Source organism: Amborella trichopoda, chromosome 3 (genome assembly GCF_054954075.1).
Source record: "Amborella trichopoda isolate Santa Cruz 75 chromosome 3, AtrichopodaSantaCruz75HAP2 v2.0, whole genome shotgun sequence".
NCBI lineage: Eukaryota > Viridiplantae > Streptophyta > Magnoliopsida > Amborellales > Amborellaceae > Amborella > Amborella trichopoda.
In genome coordinates this window covers 31,038,404-31,063,755 of record NC_142338.1, presented here as the reverse complement: position 1 = coordinate 31,063,755, position 25,352 = coordinate 31,038,404, and the positions used below count along the sequence as shown (strand labels likewise).

Sequence of the window (25,352 nt, the reverse complement as noted above, 5' to 3'; positions counted from 1 at the left end):
ACATCAGGAAATTTATCAGAGAGACATGAATATAACAAGAACTGCAGTCCCAATAGGTACATACTCATCAAAGTTTTAATGAATAAAAAAAACAACCTGGCCAACAATAGGTACATAATAAAAGAAAACAACCTCAGGGCCACAAACATAGCAACAATCTTAATGTGATCTAAGTTCGCTCTCATGACAATGTCATTGAGACAAAAGCCCACATCCACAATAAATAACACTCTCACGAAGATGTCATTGACTGATGATGTTCCAAGCTCTTGTCAAGGACTGCTCTGCTCCTTGGGGTGTTCACACATCTTTGTCCCATAATCGCGGTTAGTGCACCTAAAGGCTTCAAGAAAAATGACTAAACTTCAAATGAGTTAAGAGATATTTTGTGACAAAAAATGCATTTATATATGTACAGTCGTAGTTGAGCATTAGGGTACATCAGATGGAGACATGCATGTGTTTTAAACAAAATTAACACATCGACAGTTAGACATATATGCACAATGCTGTAAAATTCACCATATTTACATGTATGACATAGCATATATTGTGATATAGCACTATAAAAGAAACTAGAAGTATAACGCAAACACTGTATACTACATCCAAGTAAAGAAACTAGAATTGTAGTGCAAACACTATATTATAGTGCAAACACTATATTATAGTGTGCTTATTACTATCTTTACTCTTCGATTGATGTTGTAAGAAGGAAATCTTGTATAAATACATTGGTAATTGCTTCCATTATTGCATTCTCAGAAAAGTCACTGCAAAAGTACATTCTCATGGAAAAATAGAGGGAAATAGATAGAAAGAAAGAGAGCGGGAGAGCCATATGCAGCTGGAAAATGATTCATTTACTTCAATCAGAAACTAAAATTTACAATTATTCCCTGATATTTTTTTATTGTACGATAAAGAGAGACAAAACAATTTAAAAATCTATGCAAATATACTTATTGTTGAGATATTCTTGACAAAAAATCACCACCAGCATTTCAATTTATGATGATAATATGAACACAAGTTAAAATTACTTCCAATATTGCAACCTTCCAAAGATTTGGATGGCAAACCAAGTACTAAAATACACAAGACATTCTCTAATATCTCCAACTTCCCAATCTATAGGAGAAGCAAATTTCTTATCAGGAATCTGACAAAAAAAATGCATAACCTAAAAATCCATAGAGATAGAGACATCTAGAGAAGGGTGAGGTAGAGAGGTAGAGAGTTTTTTCAGAGAGAGAAAGGGAGGTTCTCTTATTGGTTAGAGAGAGGAGAGAGGCGGAGCCATAGGTAGCAGAAGATTTAGAGAGAGGCTGAAGGAGAGTAGTGAGAGAGAGAACATATTTTTCTCTGAGAACGAGTGAGCCACTGCCCTGGTCATGCTGTTGGTGTGGTTTTTTGAGAGAGAGGGAGGGCAAGTGCGAGAGTGCGGGGTGGGTGGCCTGGTTTCTGTTGGTGTGGTTTTTTGAGAGAGAGGGAGGGCAAGTGCGAGAGTGCGGGGTGGGTGGCCTGGTTTTGCTACTCGCGTACGAAAGAGAGAGAGAGAGAGAGAGAGAGAGAGAGAGAAGGGGCGGTTAACTTCTGTTGTGGGTAACCTGGCTAGTTTTGCAGCCAAGGGAGAGAAAAAGAGAGAGGGGGGAGGGGGGGGGAGACAGAGGCTGATAGGTTCTGGTGAGGGAAACCTGGTTGGTTTTGCAGCCAGGGCAGAGAGAGAAAGAGAGAGAGGGGGAAAGAGGGCAATTTGAGAGAAATATAAGGAATGGGCAGCGATTTTTGGTTAACCAAGAGAGAGGGAGAGTGAAAGAGGGCAAGGAGAGAGAGAGTAAGAGAGAGAGAGAGAGAGAAAGAAAGGTGAAGGTGTACGGGGCTGGGATACATTAGTTTCGTATAGGAAACAAGAATGTCAGGGCATTGGAAGAGGGAAAAGTATGGATTATGTGCATTCCTAAGATATAGGTCGGATCAATGGCCACTTATTATTTTTCGCTAGTAAAATCTCTAATTGGTCATTAAAAAAGAGATACTACATTGGGGATAGAAAGAGAATAAATGAGAGGATAGAGAGTTTGTGGAGTGAGGAGAGAGAATAAAATTCCTATGCATATCTAATTAATGCTCCATAATTATTATGTATGAAGATGATAATTCAAATAAAAACTAGTTGTGTTTCCTTTAACTCTTCTTAAAATAAACATAACTAATAAATATTACGTTGATAAGGAACCCTTGTAGCACTTCCTTATTAGCATGTATACCTTCTTTCTAAATTTGTAGGTATTTTTATATCCTTTACATTGGATTTGGTGCTATTTAAAATCATCTACATTAGAAAATCCCATATTATGTGGGATTAAGATATTTCCATATTATGTGAGATTGAGATATTTCCTTTATTATGTAAGATTTATATTGATATTTGATAAGTTTCCTAAAGGAAATATAAATCCAAAAAGGATTAGAACTTTTGGATATATCTCTTAGTCTTTTGAGATATATGTAACATCAATAGGAAGTTTTTTATTTAGTATGGACTCCTAATCTTATATATATGGGATGAAAGTGATAAAATCTGTGTGCCCAATTTAGGTCACTATATGAGAATGGTGGTTCCTTTAGAGAGAGGGAGATAGCGTTTCATGTGGTAAGATGCAATTTTCTCTTAGAGAGAAGAGAGCTTTGTATGAAGAGAAACATTGATGATGCCTCCTGAAAACTCCTGCAGAGTGAGATGTTGATTTTTTATAGAGAAGCAGTTCCCATGGAGATTTTGAGTTGTTTCCCCTTTTAATAAGATAACGTATCGTTTCCTCTCAAAGTTGTTCTCTTCCTAGACAGTGGTCTAGTTGTAAAATAGAGATGAGAGAATCAACATGATGTTGTTTGGGAGAGAAGGTTTAAATGGGTTTCCTCGATTGTATTTTTATCGAGGTTTGTTTCCAAATCTTTCATGTAACTTTTATTGGTATAGTGGATTTCTTTTTGTTGTACCCGTGGATGTAACCCTCTTGGGTGAACTATGTAAATCTTTGTGTTCTTATGGTGTGTATTTCATATTTTATTCCTCGTACTTTATTTGCCAAATTTTAACCCATCGAGTTTAGAGCTTCTATGCACAAGTGGTATCAGAGCACAACAACTGGTATTAGAGCCCTGGTTTGGAGTTTTCAGTATGGCGGTAAAAATTTCGAATGCATGGTTTGAGGTGGAGAAATTTGATGACAATCACTATTTTTCAGCAAGAATGATGAAGAAATTTATTTGGCAAAGGATGAAAAATCCATAAAGCTATCCAATGGATGTTGGCATGGCGAGCAGCTGATTTTGATATCAAGGTAGAGATTGTTGGACTTGGTGCTATCGTAAATCACCCACATTAGAAAATCCCATATCATGTGGGATTAAGATATTTCCATATTTTATAGGATTGAGATATTTCCTTTATTATGTTAGATTGATATTGATATTTGATAAGTTTCCTAAAGGAAATATAAATTCAAAAAGAATTAGGACTCTTGGATATATCTCTTAATCTTTTGAGATAGATGTAACATCAGTAGGAAGTTTCCTATTTAGTTTGGACTCCAAATCTTATATATCTGGGATGAAAGTACAGAAAATTTGTGTACCCTGTTTGGATCACCATATGGGAATGGTGGTTCCTCTAGAGAGAGTGGGAGATAAAACCTCCTATACATAAGATGCAATTTCCTCTTAAAGAGAAGAGAGTTTCCTATGAAGAGAAACATCGATGATACCTTCTGAAGACTCTTGTAGAGTGAGATGTTGGTTTCTTGTAGAGAAGTGGTTCCCATGAAAATTTTGGATTGTTTCCACTTTTAGTGAGATAAAATCTCATTTTCTCTCAAAGTTGTACTCTTCCTAGACTCTAGTCTAGTTATGGAATAGAGATGAGAGACTCGACATGGTGTTACTTGGGAGAGCAGGTTCAAAAAGGTTTGCTCGACTGTGTTTTTGTCCAGGTTTATTTCAAAATCTTTGATGTAACTTTCATTGCTATAATGGATTTATGTTTGTCGTGCCAGTGGATGTAGCCCTCTTGGATGAACCACGTAAATCTTTATGTTCTTGTGGTGTGTATTTTATGTTTTATTTATTGTACTTTATTTGCTAAAAATCAACTCATCAAGTTTAGATCTTCCGCGCACAACACTTTCTTCTCCACTTACTCTCTCTCACACATCTTTTTCTTCTCCACATACTCTCTCTCTCGCTCTCACGTCTCTCTCCCTACTTTAAAGATAGGGATTAGGCACCCTAGGATTTTTTAATTTAGAATTTATGTGCCCTACACATACTCTAGAATTAGGGTCCCTTCTTATTTTTGTGACAAGTGTCAACACCTTAACTATTGCTTAATAATGTAGTATAGATATATATAGTTGGATTACGTGTGTTACACATAAGAATGAAACATGGAAATACATAAAATAAAATTTTTATAATTTAGAAGTCCCTAAGTGAAAGCATAAAAATTGATCTTAAATCTTGATAAATTTTAAACATCGCACTATGAAATATATATTTATTTAAAAATTTCCAAAAGATGCAAACTTGAATTTCTACTTTGTGGTATAGACAAAAAGTTATTTTCTAATACTCTAAAGTTTATAATAATAGTAAAAATTGGTTATGAATAATTATGGATGCATATTAATTCATAAAATTTTATTTAAAACTTTGAAACGATGAAATGCAAATTTAAATTTAAATAAATATATATATATATATATATATATATATATATATATATATATATATATATATATATATTAAAATTTACTAATTTAAAATTTTAATAAGTGCGTCAAACTCTTAAATAAGATTATGGATTACATGTGTTGCATGAAATATAAAAATACATAAAACAAATCTCTTCAAAATATAGAAGATAATATTATTTTGCTAGACAATATGTGGAGTGAACACAAAAGAAAGACAACCAGTTTTACCTTTGGATAGGCCCGTAGAAACTCAAAAAGAGAATCTCATGTTACAATGAATTAGTTTAAGAATGAGAGTACTGGCTATAGAGAGATCCGAACAATTTTGCCTACTTACAACCAAAACTCAAACCAATATTAAATCAAATATGATTTTAAGATGAATGTTGACACCAGCTCTAAACTTTACATGGGTCTCAATAAAAGAAATAGTGATGAGAGAGAAAGATCAACAAGACATGTATGTGGTTCGGTAATGGTGCCTACATTCACAGAGGGAAAACTAGTATCTCATTTTTAAAGTATATTCTGGTTTACCAGAGATATATAGAGTTACAACTCTTGTCTGAAGTCCCTTTTTTTACAAATATCGAAGAATCAACGGAACTTCTAATAAACCTGACACTCATCAAAGCTGAACTGCGTTTAACATACCATACGCGAGGTGATTGTTTAAGTCCATACAAGGCCTTCTTTAATTCGCACACAAGACCTTTCTCATTTTCTTTAGAAAGGCATGGAGGAAGACTCATATAGACTTACTCTTCAAGGTCACCATGATAAAAGGCATTTTTAACATCCACCTGATGCAGAGACCACCCACAATTAACTATGATAGATAAAAGAACACGAACAATATTTATTTTTGCATCTGGTGCAAAAGTCTCTTTATAATCGAATCCAAAAGTTTGGGTAAATCCTTTGGCCTCCAACCTGACTTTATGTCTCTCAACAAACCCATCACTATTATATTGTATTTTATACATTCATCTACATCCAACTGTTTTGTTCCCTTTGTTGGAAATATGGTATATCAAGGGCCAAATTTCAGTAGTCTCTCATTCAGTGGGAGCGATTGAGAGATTGAAATCTTGGCGTCTTTCGAAATAGAGCCCAGATTATTTTAACCCAAGTACACATGAGGCATCGAGAGTTCACGTGTTGAGAAAGCAATTTCTCAAGGAGATTTGAGGGTCACCTCCTAGTCAGGATTTATAGGTGAGCCTCATGTTTAACTGCAATCGGCCAGGGCTTGGAGAATCCAAATGAGAAAAATAAAACCCGAGTACTTATTGAGTATTCGCCCTGTATGAAATGGTCAAAACCTATGAGACATAAGTCTGTATCTTGACACGAGACCATTGCATGGCATGTGTATTTTCATTTCGTATGGGAAGCCACTCTTTTAAATACAATATCCGAGTTTGGAAGAGCTAGTGCACATGTGCTTTGAGAGGAACCCTGTAATTGAGTTGGATCATGTTCCACAAGGGTACACCTATAATTCATTGAGAGCCGAATGATCGGATGTTCTAGCTCAGTGGCTTTGATATGGCCAATTATGTGTCTCTGCTTTAGACTGTGAAACATAAGTCTATTAAGTCGATTTGAGACTCTGTGGAATGTCATTCGGGACTAGCACAATAGAGTACTTCGACACCTACAGTTATTAGCCTGAGATCTCACTATACCTTTTGTCCAGTTTTATAATGATGATAAAAACCTAATAATTACTCAAAAATGCTTTAAATATTTATTGTGAATTTTAAAGAATTTTTCAGAATTTTATTTGCTAAAAAAATAAGGCTGTTCATATTGTTTGGCTCAAATTCCACTTTAATTCATTCCTAGTAGTGCCATGTGATGTTCGAGTGGCCATAAGACTGCCACATGGCACCCCACACCTCACTCTAATATCACCACCCAGCTGGGCACTGATCCCTAGGTGGAGGACTAGATTGCTATTTGGTTGATTGTTTTATAAGGGGTTATGTTATAGTGTCTTGTTATATTTTATTATATAATGGTATAAATTAAGACCTCATTTTTATCACATGTCTTAATTAACTCACACATGGGTCATGCATGGCATGTGTGAAGTTTAATTAATTTATTTAGTTGATATTAAAGAGAAAATGCATTTTCAAATTTGAGTTGAAAAAATATCTTCACACGCATATGTGAAGGGGATACTATCTTTAAATTAATTAGTTTGAAATTTTCGATCTACAGAGTGATTGGCTTTGATAAAGAAGAATATCTCCACATATGTGAGTTTTGCCAATTACTTCTTTACCCTTTAGCCTTTGTGGTTATCTACTCTAATACATTATTAAAAACAAAAGTAAGGGTATTTTTATAAAGCCATATTAGATACAATTGGAACAAAAACATAGGCCAAGGACAAAATAATAAAGTGGCATAACTTAGGGTTAGGATGAGTTATAATGGTGTGAAATATCATCCTTTTATCCTAGTGGTTGGATGGGGATGGGTGGCTAGGTACATTAGCTTCTCATGTACCTTTGGATTAGTGCATCAAGGGTGTTGATTAAATCCAAAGTTACACCCATGTTATAAAAGCACATCATGAGATCTCAAACCCTAACAATCTCAACTCTTGAACCATTTTAGAAAATTGTTACTTCCCTCCTTCTTCAATGGTTTTGTGATAGAAAATTGAAGAGATGGAGCTTTTAGAGTTCCATTAATGGCGATCTTGATGGTGGTCCTCATTTCTTATGCGTAAGTCCGTAAATGCATTTATCAAGGTAACCTCCATTGAATTTTATTTTCTCATAAGATCTTATCCTTGGTATTTATAGTTGCTGGAGTTTTGAATTTAAAAATTTTTTATTGATCTTAGAATCCCCATTTGATCATCTTTTTCATCATGCTTATTCATAGTGTGATCCTTCATGAGATATAGCCTATATGCATGACAATCCATGATCATGCATAGTATCCATTAATTACTTTACTTCAAACCCATCAAATAATTTAGCTTCAGAGTGTCACTCCATTTTTCAAACTTTTTCATCACGTTTTTACCTATGAGGGTTCATAATCTTTCTTTAAAAGATTATTTTGGTGGTTCGAGGGACCACCGTGTGTAGTTTGGTCATAGCTCTCTTGTTTTTTATCCGATTTGATTCCAACCTTTTGCATTCTGTTTTGGATGATAATTCCAGTGTGTTGAGATCTTAAGAAGTGATTTTAAAGTGTGTAATTTTTTTGCATTTGGATTACACACTCTTGTGAGATTGAACCACTTTTATACAATCCGAAGGGACAAAATTAAGTCCTTATAAGGCCCGATTGCGTGGCCCCAGCACAAGGGGTTTGAAACATGGCTTCCCTATTATATTTTGGCATTCTAATTCCCTGTTTAGTTGATTTTATTCTTTAGAATTTTGTTTAGATTAATTGCATGATGTATTTAAGCTTTGGGACACAGTTTATGTAATTTGTGCTATGAAAGTGTAATTCATAAGCTAATCTTGCTTTATATGTAATTTCCCCATAAGGGGATGGTATTTGAGTTTATTTACAATGGTTATACAATGTCATAAATGGTTGTAATTGTTATGTGCAAGGATTGTAACTTATTCACTTAGCTTGGTTTTTAGCAAATGGCTTGTTGAAGGTGTCCATTTTGCTTTGTTTTTTGGCTTGGAAATTTGTTCTAGTATTTGTATCCACTTTCAATTGGTATCAGAGCTAAGATTATTTACAGCCCCTTTTAGGGTCTTTAGAGGGATTTTAGATTGTCAAATAAGAACCCATGGCAGCCCGTTCAGTACTCACCGAATTGCTTAAGGCAAAGAGGTTCAATGGAACCAACTTCTCTGAATGGAGAAGGAAAATTGGTTATGTGTTTCATGAAGATGGTCTATTTCCATTATTAACTTATAGACCACTTAATCCGCTCGCAATCAATGCTCCTCAAGTTGTTAAGGATGCATATGAGATATGGCATAACAAAAATCAAAGTTCCATGAATATTATTTTTTCAACCATGAGTGATTCCTTTGTTAAAGAGTATGAGAATTTCATGTGTCAAAGATATTATGGAGAGCATGAAAAAGAAATACGACATACCGAATGAAGCTCAAAAGATCATTAGAATGAGGAATCTCATGTGTTGTAAAATGGATGATCACACCAAAGTGGGTGATCATCTAAGAGAGTTCAAGAGTTGTATAAGAGAGAGTGAGAGAGCCGGTCACTCATATGATGAGGTGACACAAAAGACGATGTTTGTACTTTCGATCTCTCCCTCATGGGAGAACCATGTGGCTAATTTGATGGTCAAAGATGCACCTACAATAGTGGAGGAGATTGCATTTTTCATGAAACAGCAAAGAAGGATGGCAATGGATGGACCATCTTCCATTAGCCATATGGTAAAATCTCACCAACCTTCATCTTCTTCCACTCTCTTACTCATTACTCATATCTCTTCTTTTCTTCCTAACTCGTCTATGGTGAATACATGTAATGTGGGAGTGAGTGGGAGTGATAATGCTAAAAACAAGAAAAGAAAAAGAAAAGCAAATGGAAAGGGAAGGGGAGGCAAAGGGGAAATGTCGCACCCCCAAGAAATTTCAATACAGATATTCTTGAGATGTGACAGTCCAAAACATATATACATCTCTTGATAGAACAAATTTACAGTGGCGAGGTCTTACAAAGTAAATAAAGAAAGCTAGCACAACAACAGTATCTTCCAAGATTGATCTTGACTAGCACTCAAAATGAATCCGCAGTTATCGTGAAAACAATGTTTACCATAGTTTGATGAGTTTGGCTACTCAGTAAGTGATCATCATAATCCTAAAAATAATCATAGTTGAAAGATATCAATATTTTCAAAAAGAAGATCTATTAACAGAAATGCATCAACAGTTTCACTTTCAATAAATGCATAATTAAGTATAATCCGAATAATTGAAATGCACATAACACTTTAACGGCAGTACATAATTCAAAGGATTTCACAAAATACCCTACTGGCGTCCCAAATAGGTCACCTATATACCCCATCAGCGTCTTGATGGGTCCACTTAATCCCTATCGGCGTCCCAGATAGGTCTACTTAATCCCTGCAGGTCCACTTATACCTCACCGGCGTACCGGATGAGTCCACTTAATCCCTACCGGCGTCCCGGGTAGGTCCACTTATACCTCACCGGCGAACCGGATGAGTCCACTTGCTTACTTAAATTATTTCTAAATCTCTTTAAACATTCGAAAGCAGCAAATATCATGTACTCAACATATCACTAAAATCATTAATTTGAATCTCACTGACACCATTAATAACAGTCACTTTCAATAACATTTCAACCAATCAAATATTTTGGGCTCAAATTTAGAAAGGTAGCAGTTCGTAAAGACATTCTAGCATAATTGCCAATCTAATATGTATAGAAAAACTCTTATAGAAATTCAAGAATACAGAATTATCACAATTTATGGGATGTTAATTTGCAATTAAATATTTCACAACAATACTATAATCAAATGCAAAACTATCATTTTTCAGATAATAAGGCAGTCATTTGCACATGAAATTCACAATGTCTAAATATTTAAAAACAGTAGAAAGAAATCTCACAATTTTACTACAAGCAGAAATATCACATTTATTTCTAACAATAGACAAGAAAAATAAATAAATTTATTTTTCTAAGAATTTACAGCATTTAAAATTTCTAACATAGATAAAATATCACAATTTTTATTGAAAAGATTATTTTTCAAGATAATGAGGTCGTGTGCGCATAAAATTTATCGCACCTAAAATTCATGATAATAAGCAGAAATAATTACTTCATGTTATTTTAAAAAGAATGGATTATTTTTCGAGACAATGAGGTCACTTACACACAAAACTTATAAAATAAAGATCCTGAACGAAAATATCACTATTTATTAAAATCAGACTATTTTTCAGGAAGACGATGTCACTTACTTAAAATATTTTGAGAGGGTGCTTCCGATAAAAATTCGGCTAGAGAGAGAGAGAGACCTCGCTTCTCGTATTTAAACTCTTACGACACCTTATAATAATATTTTATTAAGTTACACCTCATACACGAGGTGTAACGTTTATATTACCTCTTATACGCTTAAAGCCCACATCCACTGGACGTGGCAAGGCAACAGCAAACAAACAAATTCAAACTAAAAGCTTTGAAAATGGTGATGGTCCCTAAGGACTATCATGGCTCATATGGACCATCACTTATTAAAAGTTTCTTTTCTTTTCTTTTTTTTTTTTTTTTTGAAAGTTTAAGATTGTTACAGGAAAATCCTACTCCCCTTATCCATTTAGCCCTTACCCTCTTAAAACCCATGCCTACCCACCAAACCATGCTAGCCCCATACCTTTTAGGCCTAAACCACCACCCACACCCATGATGGTAGGTGGGAGGTCGGTTTGGCCCTCAAGCCAAGTTTATTCGAAGGTGCAATGCTTTAGATATAAGAAATACTGGCATACCCAAAAGTTTTGTAGGTATCCTCATCCTCCACAAAACCCTCATTTTGCTCCTAAGCCCAATACCGGTAAGCCTCAAGCTAATACCGGTGGAGGACCAAGGAAAGAGAGAGTTTGCGTGGTCCATGAGATTTTGATTGCCAATGAGGAGGCGCATGTGTTGGTTCTTGACTCGAGGGCTACTATCTATGTGACAAATTCTATGAACGGCTTTAAAAGGTTTTATGATATCAAACCCGGTACCCATAATCTTTATATAGGAGGAAATCTAATGGAAAAGGTCTTCGGAAAAGGGGACTATGTATTAGAGCTCACTAATGGTAAGACTCTCATGCTTAAGGACACCCTCTATGCACCTAGGATGAGGAAGAATCTCATCTCAGTTTCCAACATGAGTAAAGCAGGGTTTGTGCTCTTGTTCAAGGAGGAAAAGGTCTATGTGCATGATGACTCTATTAATGGAGACCTTATTTTTGTAGCCCACTTGATTCAAGGTCTTTATGAAATCAAGATGAAAAAGGAGATTGCCTATATGGGTGATGATTTACAAAATTTTACTTTATGGCATTTAAAGTTAGGTCACATTAATCCATCAAGAATGCATATTATGATGAAAGAAGGATTGCTTGATAAAATGAATATCGATTCTCATAATAGATGCGAGGTTTGCCTTAAAAGAAAAATGGTAAAGAAGTCTCACCAAAAGGTCGAAAGGGTCTCTAGTCTTTTAGAACTAATCCATTTGGATGTGTGTGGACCTATGAGTGTGCCTACCATGGGGCACATGAGGTACTTCATAACATTTATTGATGACCATCCCTGTTTTGGTCACACCTATCTCATGAGAAACAAAAGTGAGGCCATAACCAAATTCCAACAATGTAAAGTGGAAGTTGAAACCAATTAGGTCGAACCATCAAAAACCTTAGATAAGATAGGGGTGGGGAATACACCTCCCAAGCCTTCCAAGATCATTGTGTCCAATATGGGATTGTCCACCAAACAACTATGCCTTACTCACCCGAACAAAATGGGGTTGCCGAGAGAAGGAATGTGACCCTAGTTGAGATGGTGCGAAGTTTGATGAGTACCGCTAATCTTGGATTAGAGTTTTGGGGGAAGGTGATTCTAACAGTCACATATGTCCTTAATCGGACTCCCACCAAAGCAATTCAATCAACTCCTTACCAACTCTTCATGGGCCGACCTCCCTCAATAAAACACCTCAAGGTTTGGGGATGTTCAGCCCATATTCTCATACCATCCCAAAATAGGTTCAAACTTGATCCTAAAACCATAAAATGTGTTTTCATAGGATACCCAAGTCATGGGAAGGGTTTTAGGTTTTATAACTTCTTGAATCGTAATGTGATTGAAAGCCTTAATGCCCATTTCCTTGAAGTTGAATTCCTTGAGAGAGAATCAACCCAAACGAGAGTAAACTTCCATGAGCTTCAACCTAACAAAGAAATTGAAACCATCCCACTTAGGCGAAGTGAGAGAATAAAGAGACCACCTACCTTTTTCACTTACCTTGGGGAAGACTATGGGAGGATTAGTGAAGAACCCGATGATGAACCTTATTCTTTCTTACATGCCATGTCTTGAAGAAGTTATGGAAGGAAGCCATGCCAGATGAGATAAATTCAATCCTAAAGAACGATGTATGGGAGTTAGTCTGATTACCACCTAACCTTAGATCCATTGGATGTAAGTGGATATTCAAAAAGAAACCTAACTCCGAAGGGCGTATTGAAAAATACAAGGCAAGACTTGTACCAAAAGGTTTTACTCAAAAGTAAGGGGTAGATTATTTTGACACCTACTCGCATGTTGCCAAAATGCCTTCAATTAAGATGATCATATCCACAGCAGCCTACCTTGACCTAGAATTGCATCAAATGGATGTGAAAACCGCCTTCTTAAATGGTGACCTAGAAGAGGATCTATACACGAACCAACCCAAGGGTTTTGTGGTCAAAGGAAAGGAAACGTTCGTGTACAAACTTAACAAATCACATTATAGTTTCAAACAAGCTTCAAAAAGATGGTTTCTCAAGTTCCACCAAACCTTGATTAGATGTGGATTCAAACCAAATGAGGATAACCATTGTGTATACCATAAGACCAATGGGACTGGCATTACTTTCATGACTTTATATGTGGATGACATTCTAATAGCTAGTAGCACCCAAGATCATATAAGGGACACAAAGGCAATGTTATCAAGTAATTTTGATATGAAAGATACGGGAGAGACTTCATATGCGTTAGGGAATCATATTATAAGAGATAGAGCAGCCCACACTATTCAATTATCTCAATCTACATAATGCAAGAAATTTCTTGAGAGATTGGTATAACTGAATTTAAGCCTATAGATACACCTATGGAAAGGAGAGGAGAATTAAATGTCAATATGAAACCAAACAATGATCTTGAAAGAAATGAGATGAAAAGGATCCCGTATTGGAGTGCCATAAGATCACTAATGTATTTAACCATAGGAACTAGACCCGATATAGCTTTTGCTCAAAGCTTGATTGGTCGATTCCAAAGTGATCTTGGATTAGAACATTGGAAAGCCATGAAAAGAATCATGAGGTATTTGAAATGAACATTTGATTATGGATTAACCTATAACAATGTGAGTGAGCATAAAGTTTTGGGATACATAGACTTTGACTATTAAGGAGACCCGGATGACTCGAGATCACCAAGAAGCAAGCACTGTAGCCTTATCTACCATGGAAGCCGAGTATAAAGCTTTAAGTTCCACAACTTTAAAAGCCAGTTGGATTAAGAAGTTCTTGAATCATCTTAATTTCAACCCTCTAAAATATGGAACTATTAGAATCATGTGTGACAATCAAGCTGCAATAACAGTGGCAGTTGAACCAATGTTCCACATCAAGTCAAGGCACCTTAAAGCTCAATATCATAGAATAAGAGAAGAGATAGCAGCTGGTGAAGTAGAAGTTGGTTACATTCCATCTAAGGCTATGCATGCAGATCCATTAACTAAAGGCTTGGGGGCAAATGATTTTATGAGGTATGTGCATGGGATGGGTTTAAGGAGGCGTTGATATAGTTGTTATTACTTTGTCTATTTCTTATGAATGATAAATCCATGGATAAGTATGCATGCTTTGATTTATTGTGAACGATAATGAGTGAGAGAGAAAGATATACGAATTCAGGCCTCAAAAGGCCAAGTGGGAGAATGTTGGAAATATGGCCTATCAAGGCCTAAATTCCAGTAGTCTCTCATTCAGTGGGAGCGATTGAAATCTTGATGTCTTGAAAAATGGAGCCCAGATTCTTTTACTCGAGTACGCACGAGGCATCGAGAGTTCAAGTGTTGAGAAAAAAAATTTTCAAGGAGATGTGAGGGTCACCTTCTAATCAGGATTTTATAGGTTAGCCTCATGTTTAACTGCAATCGGCCAGGGCTTGCAGAATTTAAATGAGAAAAATAGAACCCGAGTACTTATTGAGTATTTGCCCTGTATAAAATGGTCAAGACTTATAGGACATAAGTCTGTATCCTGACACGAGACTATTGTATGGCATGTGCATTTTCATTTCATACTGGAAGCCACTCTTCTAAATGCATTATCCGAGTTTGGAAGAGTGAGTGCACATGTGCTTTGAGAGGACCCCAGTAATTAAGTTTGATCATATCTACACCTGTAATCCATTGAGAGCCGAATGATTGGAAGTTCTGACTCAGTGGCTTTGATATGGCCAATTATGTGTCCCTGCTTCAGATTGTGGAACATAGGTCTATTGAGTTGATCTGAGACTCGGAGAAACATCATTTAGGACTAACCCAATGGAGTACTCCGATACCTATAATTATTAATCTGAGATCTTACTATACCTATTTTTCGATTTTATAATGATGAAAAAAACCTAATAACTGTTCAAAAATACTTTAAATATTTATTATGAATTTTAGAGAAATTTTTTGGAATTTTATTTGCTAAAAAACTAAGGGTTTCCATATTGTTTGGCTCAAATTCCACTTTAGTCTTGACCTGATAGTACCCTGTGGCATCCGAGTGACAATAGGGCTGTCACATAGCACCCCACACCTCCCTCTAAGATCACCGCCCAACTGGGCACTGATCCCTAGGCGAGGTACTAGATTTGCATTTAGTTGCTTATTTTATAAGGGGTCGTGTCATGGTGTCTTATTATATATTGTTATATATTGTTATATAATGTTTTAAATTAAGGCCCCATTTTTATCACATGTCTTAATTAACTCACACATGTGTCATACATGACATGTGTTAAGTTTAATTAATTTATTATTTGATATTAAAGAGAAAGTACATTTTCAAATTTGAATTGAAAAATATCTTCACACACATATGTGAAGGGACATTATCTTTAAATTGATTGGTTTGAAATATTAAATTTACAAAGTGAATGGTTTTGATAAAAAAGAATATCTCCACATGTGTGAGCTTTACCAATTACTCATTTGCCCTTTAGCCTTTGTGGTTATCTACTCTAATACATTATTAAAAAAAAACCAAGGGTATTTTTTTAAGGCCATTTGGATACAATTGGAACAAAAACATAGGCCAAGGACAAAATAGTAAAGTGACATAACTTAAGGTTAGGGTGAGTGATAATAGTGTGTAATTTCATCCCTTGATCCTAGTGGTTGGATGTGGATGGGTGGCTAGGTACATTAGCCTCTCATGTGCCTTTGGATTAGTGCATCAAGGGTGTTGATTGAATCCAAAATAACACCCACGCTATAAAAACACATCAAGAAATCGCAAACCCTAACAATCTCAACTCTTGAACCATTTTTGAAAATTATTGCTCCCCTCCTTTTTCTAAGGTTTTATGAGATAAAATTGAAGAGAATGAGCTTTTAGAGTTCCATTAATGGTGATCTTGATGGTGGTCCTCGTTTCTTATGCTTAAGTCCATAGTGTGCATTTATCAAGGTAAACTCTATTGAATTTTCTTTTCTCATAAGATCATATCCTTCGCATCTATAGTTGCTGGAGTTTTGAATTTAGAAAATTGTCATTGATCTTAGAATCCCCATTTGATCATCTTTTTAGTCATGCTTATTCGTAATGTAGTCCTTCATGAGTTATAGCCTATATGAATGAGAATTCATGGTCATGCATATTATCCATTAATTACTTTGCTTCAAACCCATCAAATAATTTAGTTTCAGAATGTCACTTCTTTTTAAGAACTTTTTCATCACGTATTTACCTATGGGGGTTCATAATCTTTTCATACAAGACTGTTTTGGTGGTCCGATGGACCACCGTGTGTAGTTTGGTCATAACTCTCTTGTTCTTTATCCGATTCGATTCAAATCTTTTGCATTCTGTTTTAGATGATAATGCCAGTATGTTGAGATCTTGAGAATTGATTTTAAGGTGTGTAATTTCTTCCCATTTGGATTAGACACTCTTGTAAGATTGAACCACTTTTGTACAATTCGAAGGTACAAAATTAAGTCCTTATAAGGTTCGATTGCATGACCTCGGTACAAGAGGTTCGAAACATGGCTTTCCTCTTTTAATTTGATATCCTAATTCCTTGTTTAGTTGATTTTATTCTTTAGAATTTTGTTTAGATTAGTTGTATGATGTATTTAAGCTTTGGGACATAGTTTATGTAATTTGTGCTGTGAAAGTGTAATTCATAAATTAGTCTTGCTTTATATATAATTGCCCTATAAAGGGTTGGTATTTGAGTTTATTTATAATGGTTATGCATGGTTAGAAGTAGTTGTAATTATTATGTAAAATATTGTAACTTATTCACGTAACTAGGTTTTAAAGAAGTGGCTTATTGAAGGTGTCCATTTTGACTTATTTTTCAACTTGAAAATTTGCTCTAGTCTTTGTATCCACTTTCACCCTTTAGGTAGCTTGACAATATTCCAAGTATGGTTCTTATCATGTGTTTGAAGTTCGATTTTCATGGCTTTCCTCCACACATGTTGAGAAATAACATTTTGAAAATTGGTTGACTTATAATTATTGGAAATAAAACTCAAAAAAGTAAAATAGCCAAGAGAGATATTTGCGTAGGAAATATGATTTTGAATAGGGTAAGAAATTGAATATGTCCTTTGTTTATTTGTAAAATTTTACCCCTTTGTTGCACATATTAAATTTCTCAAAATTTTCACAGCTAAACTAGTGTTTTTTTTTTTTTTTTTTTTTTTTTTCAACTATAGCAAGAAAGTCTTATTATCTCAATCAGGAGTATACTTTAATTCGCAAAACATCTACCTAGGAGAAACTTAATTTAACCCAAGGTTTGTTAAATGTTTCCTAATTCACTATATGATATGAACAATGTAAAAAAGAAAAAAAAAGACAATAGTTTTAAGTCCTCAGGGTCTACACTGACTATGGGAGTGGACTTTAGTTGGACCATCTTTAGGATGAGATTCCAATTTTTAATGTTAATTTTAGTGATTGAGATGGATAGAGTTTATCTGCAAACTCTAGGATTCGGAAAATCCCTAGATTAGTTTTAACTCCATGACTCTATAATCTTTTACCCCTGTTTAGAATAAAGTTGGATGTCTGGCAAATGATAAGAAGGGGCATCCAGCGTTAGTTCCCAAGGGCCAAAAAATTTACAAAGAAAAAGGAACAATCTTGTATGATATCACATTCTCCATTTGTTTATGGGGAAAAATTTTACTTTTTCTGGGGAAGTTAAGCTGTAAGATTAGATGCAGTCCAAAGCTTAACCTCTCTTTGTCTCTCTCTCTCACTCCTTCTGTTATTAAAAGTAAAACCACCTGGTTCCCTAAAGGGCTTGGCGTAATTTCTCTCTCTCTCTCTTTCTAACCAACACCCAACTCACAGGGCTGTGATGCCTCCCTCCTCTTGGATGCAACCCCAAGCCGCGAGCTCGTGGAGAAAGCCTCCCCCCCCCAACTCCTACTCCCTCCATGGCCTTGAGGTGCTCAACGATGCCAAGGCCCAACTCAAAGCTGCCTGCGCAGGCATTGTCTCCTGTGCTGACACAATTGCCCTTGCTGCCCATGACGCCTCTGTCCTTGCAGGCATCCCCCACTACTCTGTTCCTTGCGGCAGTCGTGACAACCGCTCATCTCGAGCAATTGATGTCCTAAACAACCTGCCTGCCCCCTTCTACGACCTCCCAACCCTAACTCGCATTTTCGAGTCCAGAAACCTCAACATAGAAGACCTCGTGGTCTTATCAGGTGCTCACTCTATCGGGAATGCTCATTGCTCTTCCTTTGGCTATGGGCTTCACGGGCATAGCCATGCATACTCTATTGACAAGAACTATGTTGATGAGCTCAAGCACATTTGGCCCACCGATTACTCTTCCAGGCTTTACATACCCGGTCGTGAAATTGATTAAGGATTCGACACATAAGATGGACGGCTCGTATAACAACTGCCTTAGGGAGTACCAGGCCTTATTGCCTTCGGACCACGCTTTGATGACTAGCTCTGAGACGAAGAAGATCATGAGGAAGATGGCTTTGCACCCTAATTGGTGGGCTAAAAATTTTGGTTTGGCAATGGAAAAAATGGGGACGATTGGGGTTCTTACTAGTGGGCCGAGGAAGGTTAGGAGCTCTAATAGGTACGTGAATGGGGGGGAACAGAGAGGGATAGAGTTTGGGTTTCCCCATTTACCTTTTCCTTTGATTCCGTGATTGATGAAGGAAAAAGCACTTTTTTTCTTTGCAACATGCAGTTGTGATCACTTTTACATGACAAAAAGGAAGTTGTACTACTACTGATTTCACATTTAACTATATAGATGCATGCCCCCTTTAAAGACCATAGTCTATATATGACATCGATAAAACAGGAAGCAATGAAATGTATGTTTTAAAGCAAGAAGCACCTCTGCAATGCCTCACCGGAGTTCCTCACTTTCCATGTTGGAGTGTTTCCTCCCCTTCCCTCCTAAATTCAGATAAAGCCTAATTGAGTACAAAACCACACATGCACAAGAAAACCACATTAAACCTTGTGGTATGCCAATGCCATTAAATGGACCAAGAATCCTAAAGAATCGTTGTTTGTATATACGATTTTAGTTAAACCATATCAGAGAGTAAAACCAAATCAGGGGACCAATGGGGTGGTTCCATCAAATCATGTGCAAAGTAAGTAATAGACAAAGGCAAAAAACAATTGGAACCATTAAAAGTGGAAGAGGAGTGACTATGGCAAGACCTTCGAATCGCCTATCATCTCATTCAAAACTCCCTCCATTTTGTGCACCATCGAATCGCCTATCATCTCATGCAAAACTCCCTCCACTTTGTGTAACATACCTAGCAACAAAAGATTATACTGACTTCCTAATTATTGAAGGAAAAATATACAAAAACAGCATTTACTTTTAGTACAAAGATGTCACAATAGTTTTTGTACAATGGATTTCAAATCGGGTAGTTATGAATGTGTCACTAATTGGACTCAAAGTTCAAAAACTTTTCTTGAAGATCTTCACACATCCCAGGCCATTGAAGGTGCCCTCTAATGGGTCTTGTAGAAAAAAGATAAACGATTTTATAGTATATAATCCCATTATTAAATTATTAAATATTAAAACATAAATCAAAGTAGGGATCTCTATTTGGGCCTATATCTGTATTTCCTCCCATATAAATGGCCCGAACTCTGGATATGAAGGCTTAATATATATATTGAGCTTGCACAGCAAAAAGATATGTGCATATTGTAGAAATATGAGTGCAAACATCTAATGAAGTTTTGAATTTCACTGAACCAGAGTACGGTACCTTGAAAGGAGGGATCCAAAATACAGCTCTGCAAAAATGAAGAACTATCAAATGAATCGGATTTGCCATAATATTTCAAGGGCGCTCATGGATACCCGTGAGGCATAAGTGCACAAAATTTTGAACTATTGCAAAAGCATCTCAAAAATTCTAGTGCTCATGGCTTGGGCATTTCATGTCAAAGTAAGTAGCCGAAAATATATATATATATATATATAATGCAAATATCAACACTACTCTTTTTTAATGAAAAAATACCCGTACTCATTTTATAGTAATGGAATAAAAAAAGACATCTAAATAATTAATAACGTTGAACGGAAGAGGTAGAGCGACAACAATAAGAGAAGGAATAGAAAAATGGCCCAAATTTTTTGTATTCAAAAGAGAAAGAGATTATCAAATTTTTTTGCATTCGACAGAGAGAATTTGGGCATATACCACAACTTTTTTTTTGCATTCGACAGAGAGAATTTGGGCATATACCACAACTTGGGATCTAATGTCATTCTTCTCATATGCCTCCGGTGGCCTTACTGTATTTCCTGGATATCATAGTTGGAGAAAGGTTATCTCTCATGCTTGGATTGGAAAAAGGTTATCACTCTTAAGGTTTAAGGTCTCTCTTTAATTATAAATATAAAGAAAACGATTATGGAAGTAGTCTCATGAGAAAAAAAATATATTATGTTTATAAGATACACGAGGATCTCTAGTAGAAATATTAATTCAACTTTATAAACACTTTTTATGGCATCTATCTTTAGGGCAAGCTTTCTATATTTCCCTTACAACGTAAAACTTATATACTTCCCCTTATCCAACCCTCCATTTTGAATGGAGGGTTAAGATTGCCCCAATCACAATATCACATTTCTATACTATTTTATTTTAAATTTTTTTCTATAAATTATTTTGACACTAAATTTTGGACATCCAATCTTCTATTAAACTCGCACTAGCGAAAAATATAAAAAAAATATTTTCAATAAAATAAAATGATCAAAATACTATTGAAAGTTTCAAGGGGTATTTTGATCATTATATTTTATCAAAAAATTACTTTTAATAATTTTATAGGTACGCCCCAATGAGAATATGGCAATATTCATACAATTTGTATAAAACAAAAACTAAAAAAAAAATTACTTTGAGACGTCGGATCTAAGATTAAACGATATGTGACTATCTTGATTAAAATTGGATGACTCGATGGGAGGGGAAGTATATCTTCTATGTCGTAAGGGAAATATATAGAAAGCATGGGATTTTTAGCGTTTAATCTTCCAAAGAATGAGATTAGAAGGCATGGCATGTACCTTGGTCCGTAAACTGGGAAGTGCCGTTGAGCAGAGATGTAAAACTAGGAGGCATGCCCACAAAGACGGGGCCCAATTCTTCAGGTGGGAGATAAGGGTACTCGTATGCCCTCTCTCGCCGTTGCATCTCCGGCCCGTAACCGTCATCGCTGCCGTTTGAAAAGCTCAATTCTGCCTGTGCCCTGCAAGTTCACTCAAAATAAAAGGGCAGTTAATCACTCACTTCCTACTCATATAACGTCACTCACTTTCTACTCTTATAACGTCACTACGTGCTGCATTCAGAGCAATTACTGTTAGAAGAGTTTAGTGACAATTACTGCTAGGGTCATGTACTTACAGAATAATTTCTCTATTAAGTTTGATACTTTTACTGAGATGATCAACACAGCCGATTTTTTTATCAATTTTACTCTCAGTTCTATGTTTCAAACATTCAATATATTATTCTTTTCTGTTGTTTTTTTTTTGAACTATTGTAGGACACTCTAATGTCCAAAACATCAAAATACCCCATCCTTTTTTATATTTTAGCAATCCGAGCTTTCCAACATAAGACTGCTTCTAAACTCTTTTTTTTTACGGTATTTGTGGTCCTTTTGATAAAAAACGCTAGGCCAAAAATGTAGTGGGGCGATGTTTTAGAAATCGGATCACCCTCGAAATATCGGAAAAAACAAATGTTGTTCAATACTTGAAACAACAAACTTTGGGCAGAATAAGAAAAAATTTATATAAAGAAAATGGGCAAAGTATAGGGCTAAGAATGGATCGGATCCGGTTTGGATCCATCGGGATCCAGATTTCGATCCAAAACGTATACATGGGATCTGGATCCAGATCCCAAAAGTTACATGGGATCCAGATCTCGGCATCCAAAAAAATTATTTGATTATTTTATATCTATAAATAATATAAAAATAATATAATAAATAACGTATATATAAAATAGCATATAATAAAGTAATAACTAGGTTGGATCCAGATCAGATCCACTGTACCCGAGTCCTATCCAAATTACTATTCGGATATAAATTTTGAACAGTCACATCTAAACCTTGTATCCATACCCGGATCTAGATAGAATCCAAAATTCAGGTTTCATATCCAAATCGCGTAAATTTTCAGCCATAACAAAGTAGGACTTTGTTATAAAATTACCGAACTTATGAACCAAAGGGTAAATTAGATAATTTTACCTGGACCCTCACTGTGCCACATTTTAGGTGTGGGTTTTATTGAGATATGATTACGATCACCAAAACCATGAGAACTTCGAAGGATAAGAAAGATCCTCAATGAACTATGAAAACGAAGGCTAAGAAAGGTATCGCGCACCCAAAACAAACGAGCAAACCCATACGCCGCTAAAGAGATATGGGATCAGAGAGTAGATGTAGTCATTTTGCCACCAATACCTAAATATCTTTACATCCAAATTTAAAGAGGTCTCAGATGAAACCCCACCAAATTAATGCTCTAAATTGTTAATATTGATAATGGGCAGAAATAGTCGATAATTGGTAGAGATTATGTTTCAAAGCTAGATCCTAATCTTGAAAGATCAACCCTCTCTGATAACTGCCGGCAGAGGCCGCTTGAAATCACACAAAAACCGTGAAAGAAAAGGAAATTAAATTTAAATTAAAGTAAATGGACCCTCTGGGCTTGACGGCATGCCTTGACTCATCGGACCAAGCCTGACCCCCTTTGCAGGATTCAGCCAGTGACGGTCTGATTCAATTTTGACCTATTTTTTGGCACCTAATTCAGGTTTTTGTAGGTTTTTATGACTTATATAATTTTGTCTACTGGTCTGCATTGGTCTAGACATGCTATGGATTGCAGGTTGTGTTATATTAGGATAGTATAATTCTTAAAGTTCAGGAATATAGGTTTTTGGAAATTTAAGGGTTTTAGAAATAAAAAAAATTTAATTAATTTCAAATTAAATGTCTGCAGTATATAAATGCAAGAGACATTAATTTCCATTCCCAACTAGCCCGGACCAAAATTAACAAGTTTTGTACAAAGGAGAAAGAAACAAGTGTTTTTGAAACGAAAGCATCACTAGAAAATTGCAATTGATCGATTGTTTCAAATAATGCCAGAAACGACGGGAGCAGTTAATGGGGTTGGCAAGTCACCTTGCCACTGGTGGTTCATTGGATGTGGCACATTCAGAAATGCATGAATTATCGTATATGTAATCACTTTGACCAATGCCTTTGTAAAATGCACCACTGCTGCTTAAGACGTCCTGTAGGGAGAGATGATGGTCATGCTGCAGAATAAAATTACTGCGCTACATGAATAAAAGAGATCAATGTACTGCAAGAGAGAACAAGATTATGATTAGGGAGAGTGAGAGTGAGAAAGAAAATGATTCATTCTTGGGAAACATAAATGTATCAATCCATTCAACCAAAATAAAGGAACATCCGCATGATGTATTAGATGTTACCTTCACAGAGAAAATGAACTCTTCTGCCTGAGAAGAGGATGGGAATCTCATGGCAAATTTCTGCACCTGCAGGTTTATACACCACATCAATTCAATGTATCATACTTCAATTCCAATCCAAAGTAGAGGCTGAAACAAATGAGGAATGCTTGCCTCCTTGGAGGAGTCTTGGTAGCTGACGATTACAACCCTGCTTCCCCTGAGACCGCACTCTGAGCTGCAAGATATCTGCGGCCACATGAAACTAAGGTTGGAAACGCAGTGCTCCTCCTGCAACACCAAACACCGAGTCATAAAATTTTGAACAGGAATAAGCTCCTTTTTTTACAAAATGGCCTGATAGTGTAATAATAGCCAGGACGAAGAGATCTGGACCATCAGCAGAAACTAGGACAAATCTCCCAAAACTTTTCAGCCGACTCCAAATTTCGGTTTACTACAAATTGCAGCAAAAATTTCGGAAAAAATTCAGTTTCCTCCCAATACGAATGCGTAATCGTGTATGTAACAGTAGAAATCACTGTGATGGCTGATATAGCCCCTGATCTAGACAAAAGTAGCTGAAATTCAATTTAAATTCCAGCCAAAACCAAACGAATTCTGATTTTTTTTTTCTGAAATTCAGATTTGCAATAAATTATGGCAGAGTTTTCAGTTCAAATTCATGATCTGGACATTTGAACCCCTGAAAGGTTGTTGAACCGACAATTTAAATCCATTCTCCCTAAAAACCCAAGCAAAACTTCACGGAATTTCGATTGTGACTCCATACTTCAGCAACTTCGGTTCTCAAACTAAAAGTGAGTATCAGCTAAAATTCAGATGAACTTCATACCATTTAAGAAAGCATTAAAATCCTTTTCCTGATATTTTTAAGAAAGAATTAGAATCCCTTTCCTGATGAATCCAAGCATCCCCTTCATCCCCAATCCCAGACCAAAACATCAAACAACAATAACAGATAACACAAATCCATAACCTTAAATCTTAACGAAACACTGAGAAACATAGAGAGCTAAGTGAAGTTTGCTTACATGAACATAGCCTTGAACCAATAGTAATAACACTGCTCCCGATCCTCCCTTTTCTGTAATCAGTTGCAGAGAAGCGGCTGATGAAGATGCCATCCATGTCCCTTTGGAAGATAGAGTACGCTTGTGCAGCGGTTTGAGGAAATCGTGGCATGAATCAAGCGAAGCTGACTGTAAATGACGAGGAAACGCGAAGAATTGAGCGAATTCTGGTTGCCATTGCTTCGTTAGAGAGATTGCAGGACATGATGCCAATGCTAGAGTGAGAACAGGCGCCTTCATTTTCAGGTCGCTCACTTCCTCTCTCTCTAAGAAGAAGAAGGCCGCCATTTATATGCCGTTTCCGCTTGATTTCGCCTAAAAATTGGCGATTTGATTCCCGCCTCAGAACGAAGGAATACCAATTGGCCACGCGGGATTTGAAACTCCAGTGCTTTTGGTATTGAACAATTGCGTAATTATTTAGGGATCCTCTA

The 25,352-nt window shown here is 36.1% G+C and overlaps 1 protein-coding gene across 42 annotated transcripts; it reads right to left on the bottom strand.

Moving 5' to 3' along the window:
* Positions 1–25,352, bottom strand: LOC18430655 (protein POOR HOMOLOGOUS SYNAPSIS 1). Of its 42 annotated transcripts, XM_088862392.1 has the most exons (10): positions 24,880–25,351; positions 23,999–24,115; positions 23,846–23,911; positions 23,529–23,665; positions 21,382–21,563; positions 20,504–20,607; positions 20,063–20,090; positions 19,491–19,591; positions 19,156–19,217; positions 9,361–9,593 (listed from the first exon to the last, which is right to left on the bottom strand). In XM_088862392.1, the coding sequence occupies exons 1-10, from the start codon at positions 25,204–25,206 to the stop codon at positions 9,572–9,574; spliced, it is 1,146 nt and encodes a 381-aa protein (XP_088718518.1). In that variant the 5' UTR covers positions 25,207–25,351; the 3' UTR covers positions 9,361–9,571. The 42 variants fall into 42 exon arrangements, 25 of the variants coding, with proteins under 25 accessions (XP_020520752.2, XP_020520754.2, XP_020520753.2 ...); XM_020665093.2 differs by lacking the exons at positions 9,361–9,593; positions 19,156–19,217 and adding an exon at positions 1–343; XM_020665095.2 differs by lacking the exons at positions 9,361–9,593; positions 19,156–19,217 and adding an exon at positions 1–343 and having other exon boundaries at positions 20,549–20,607.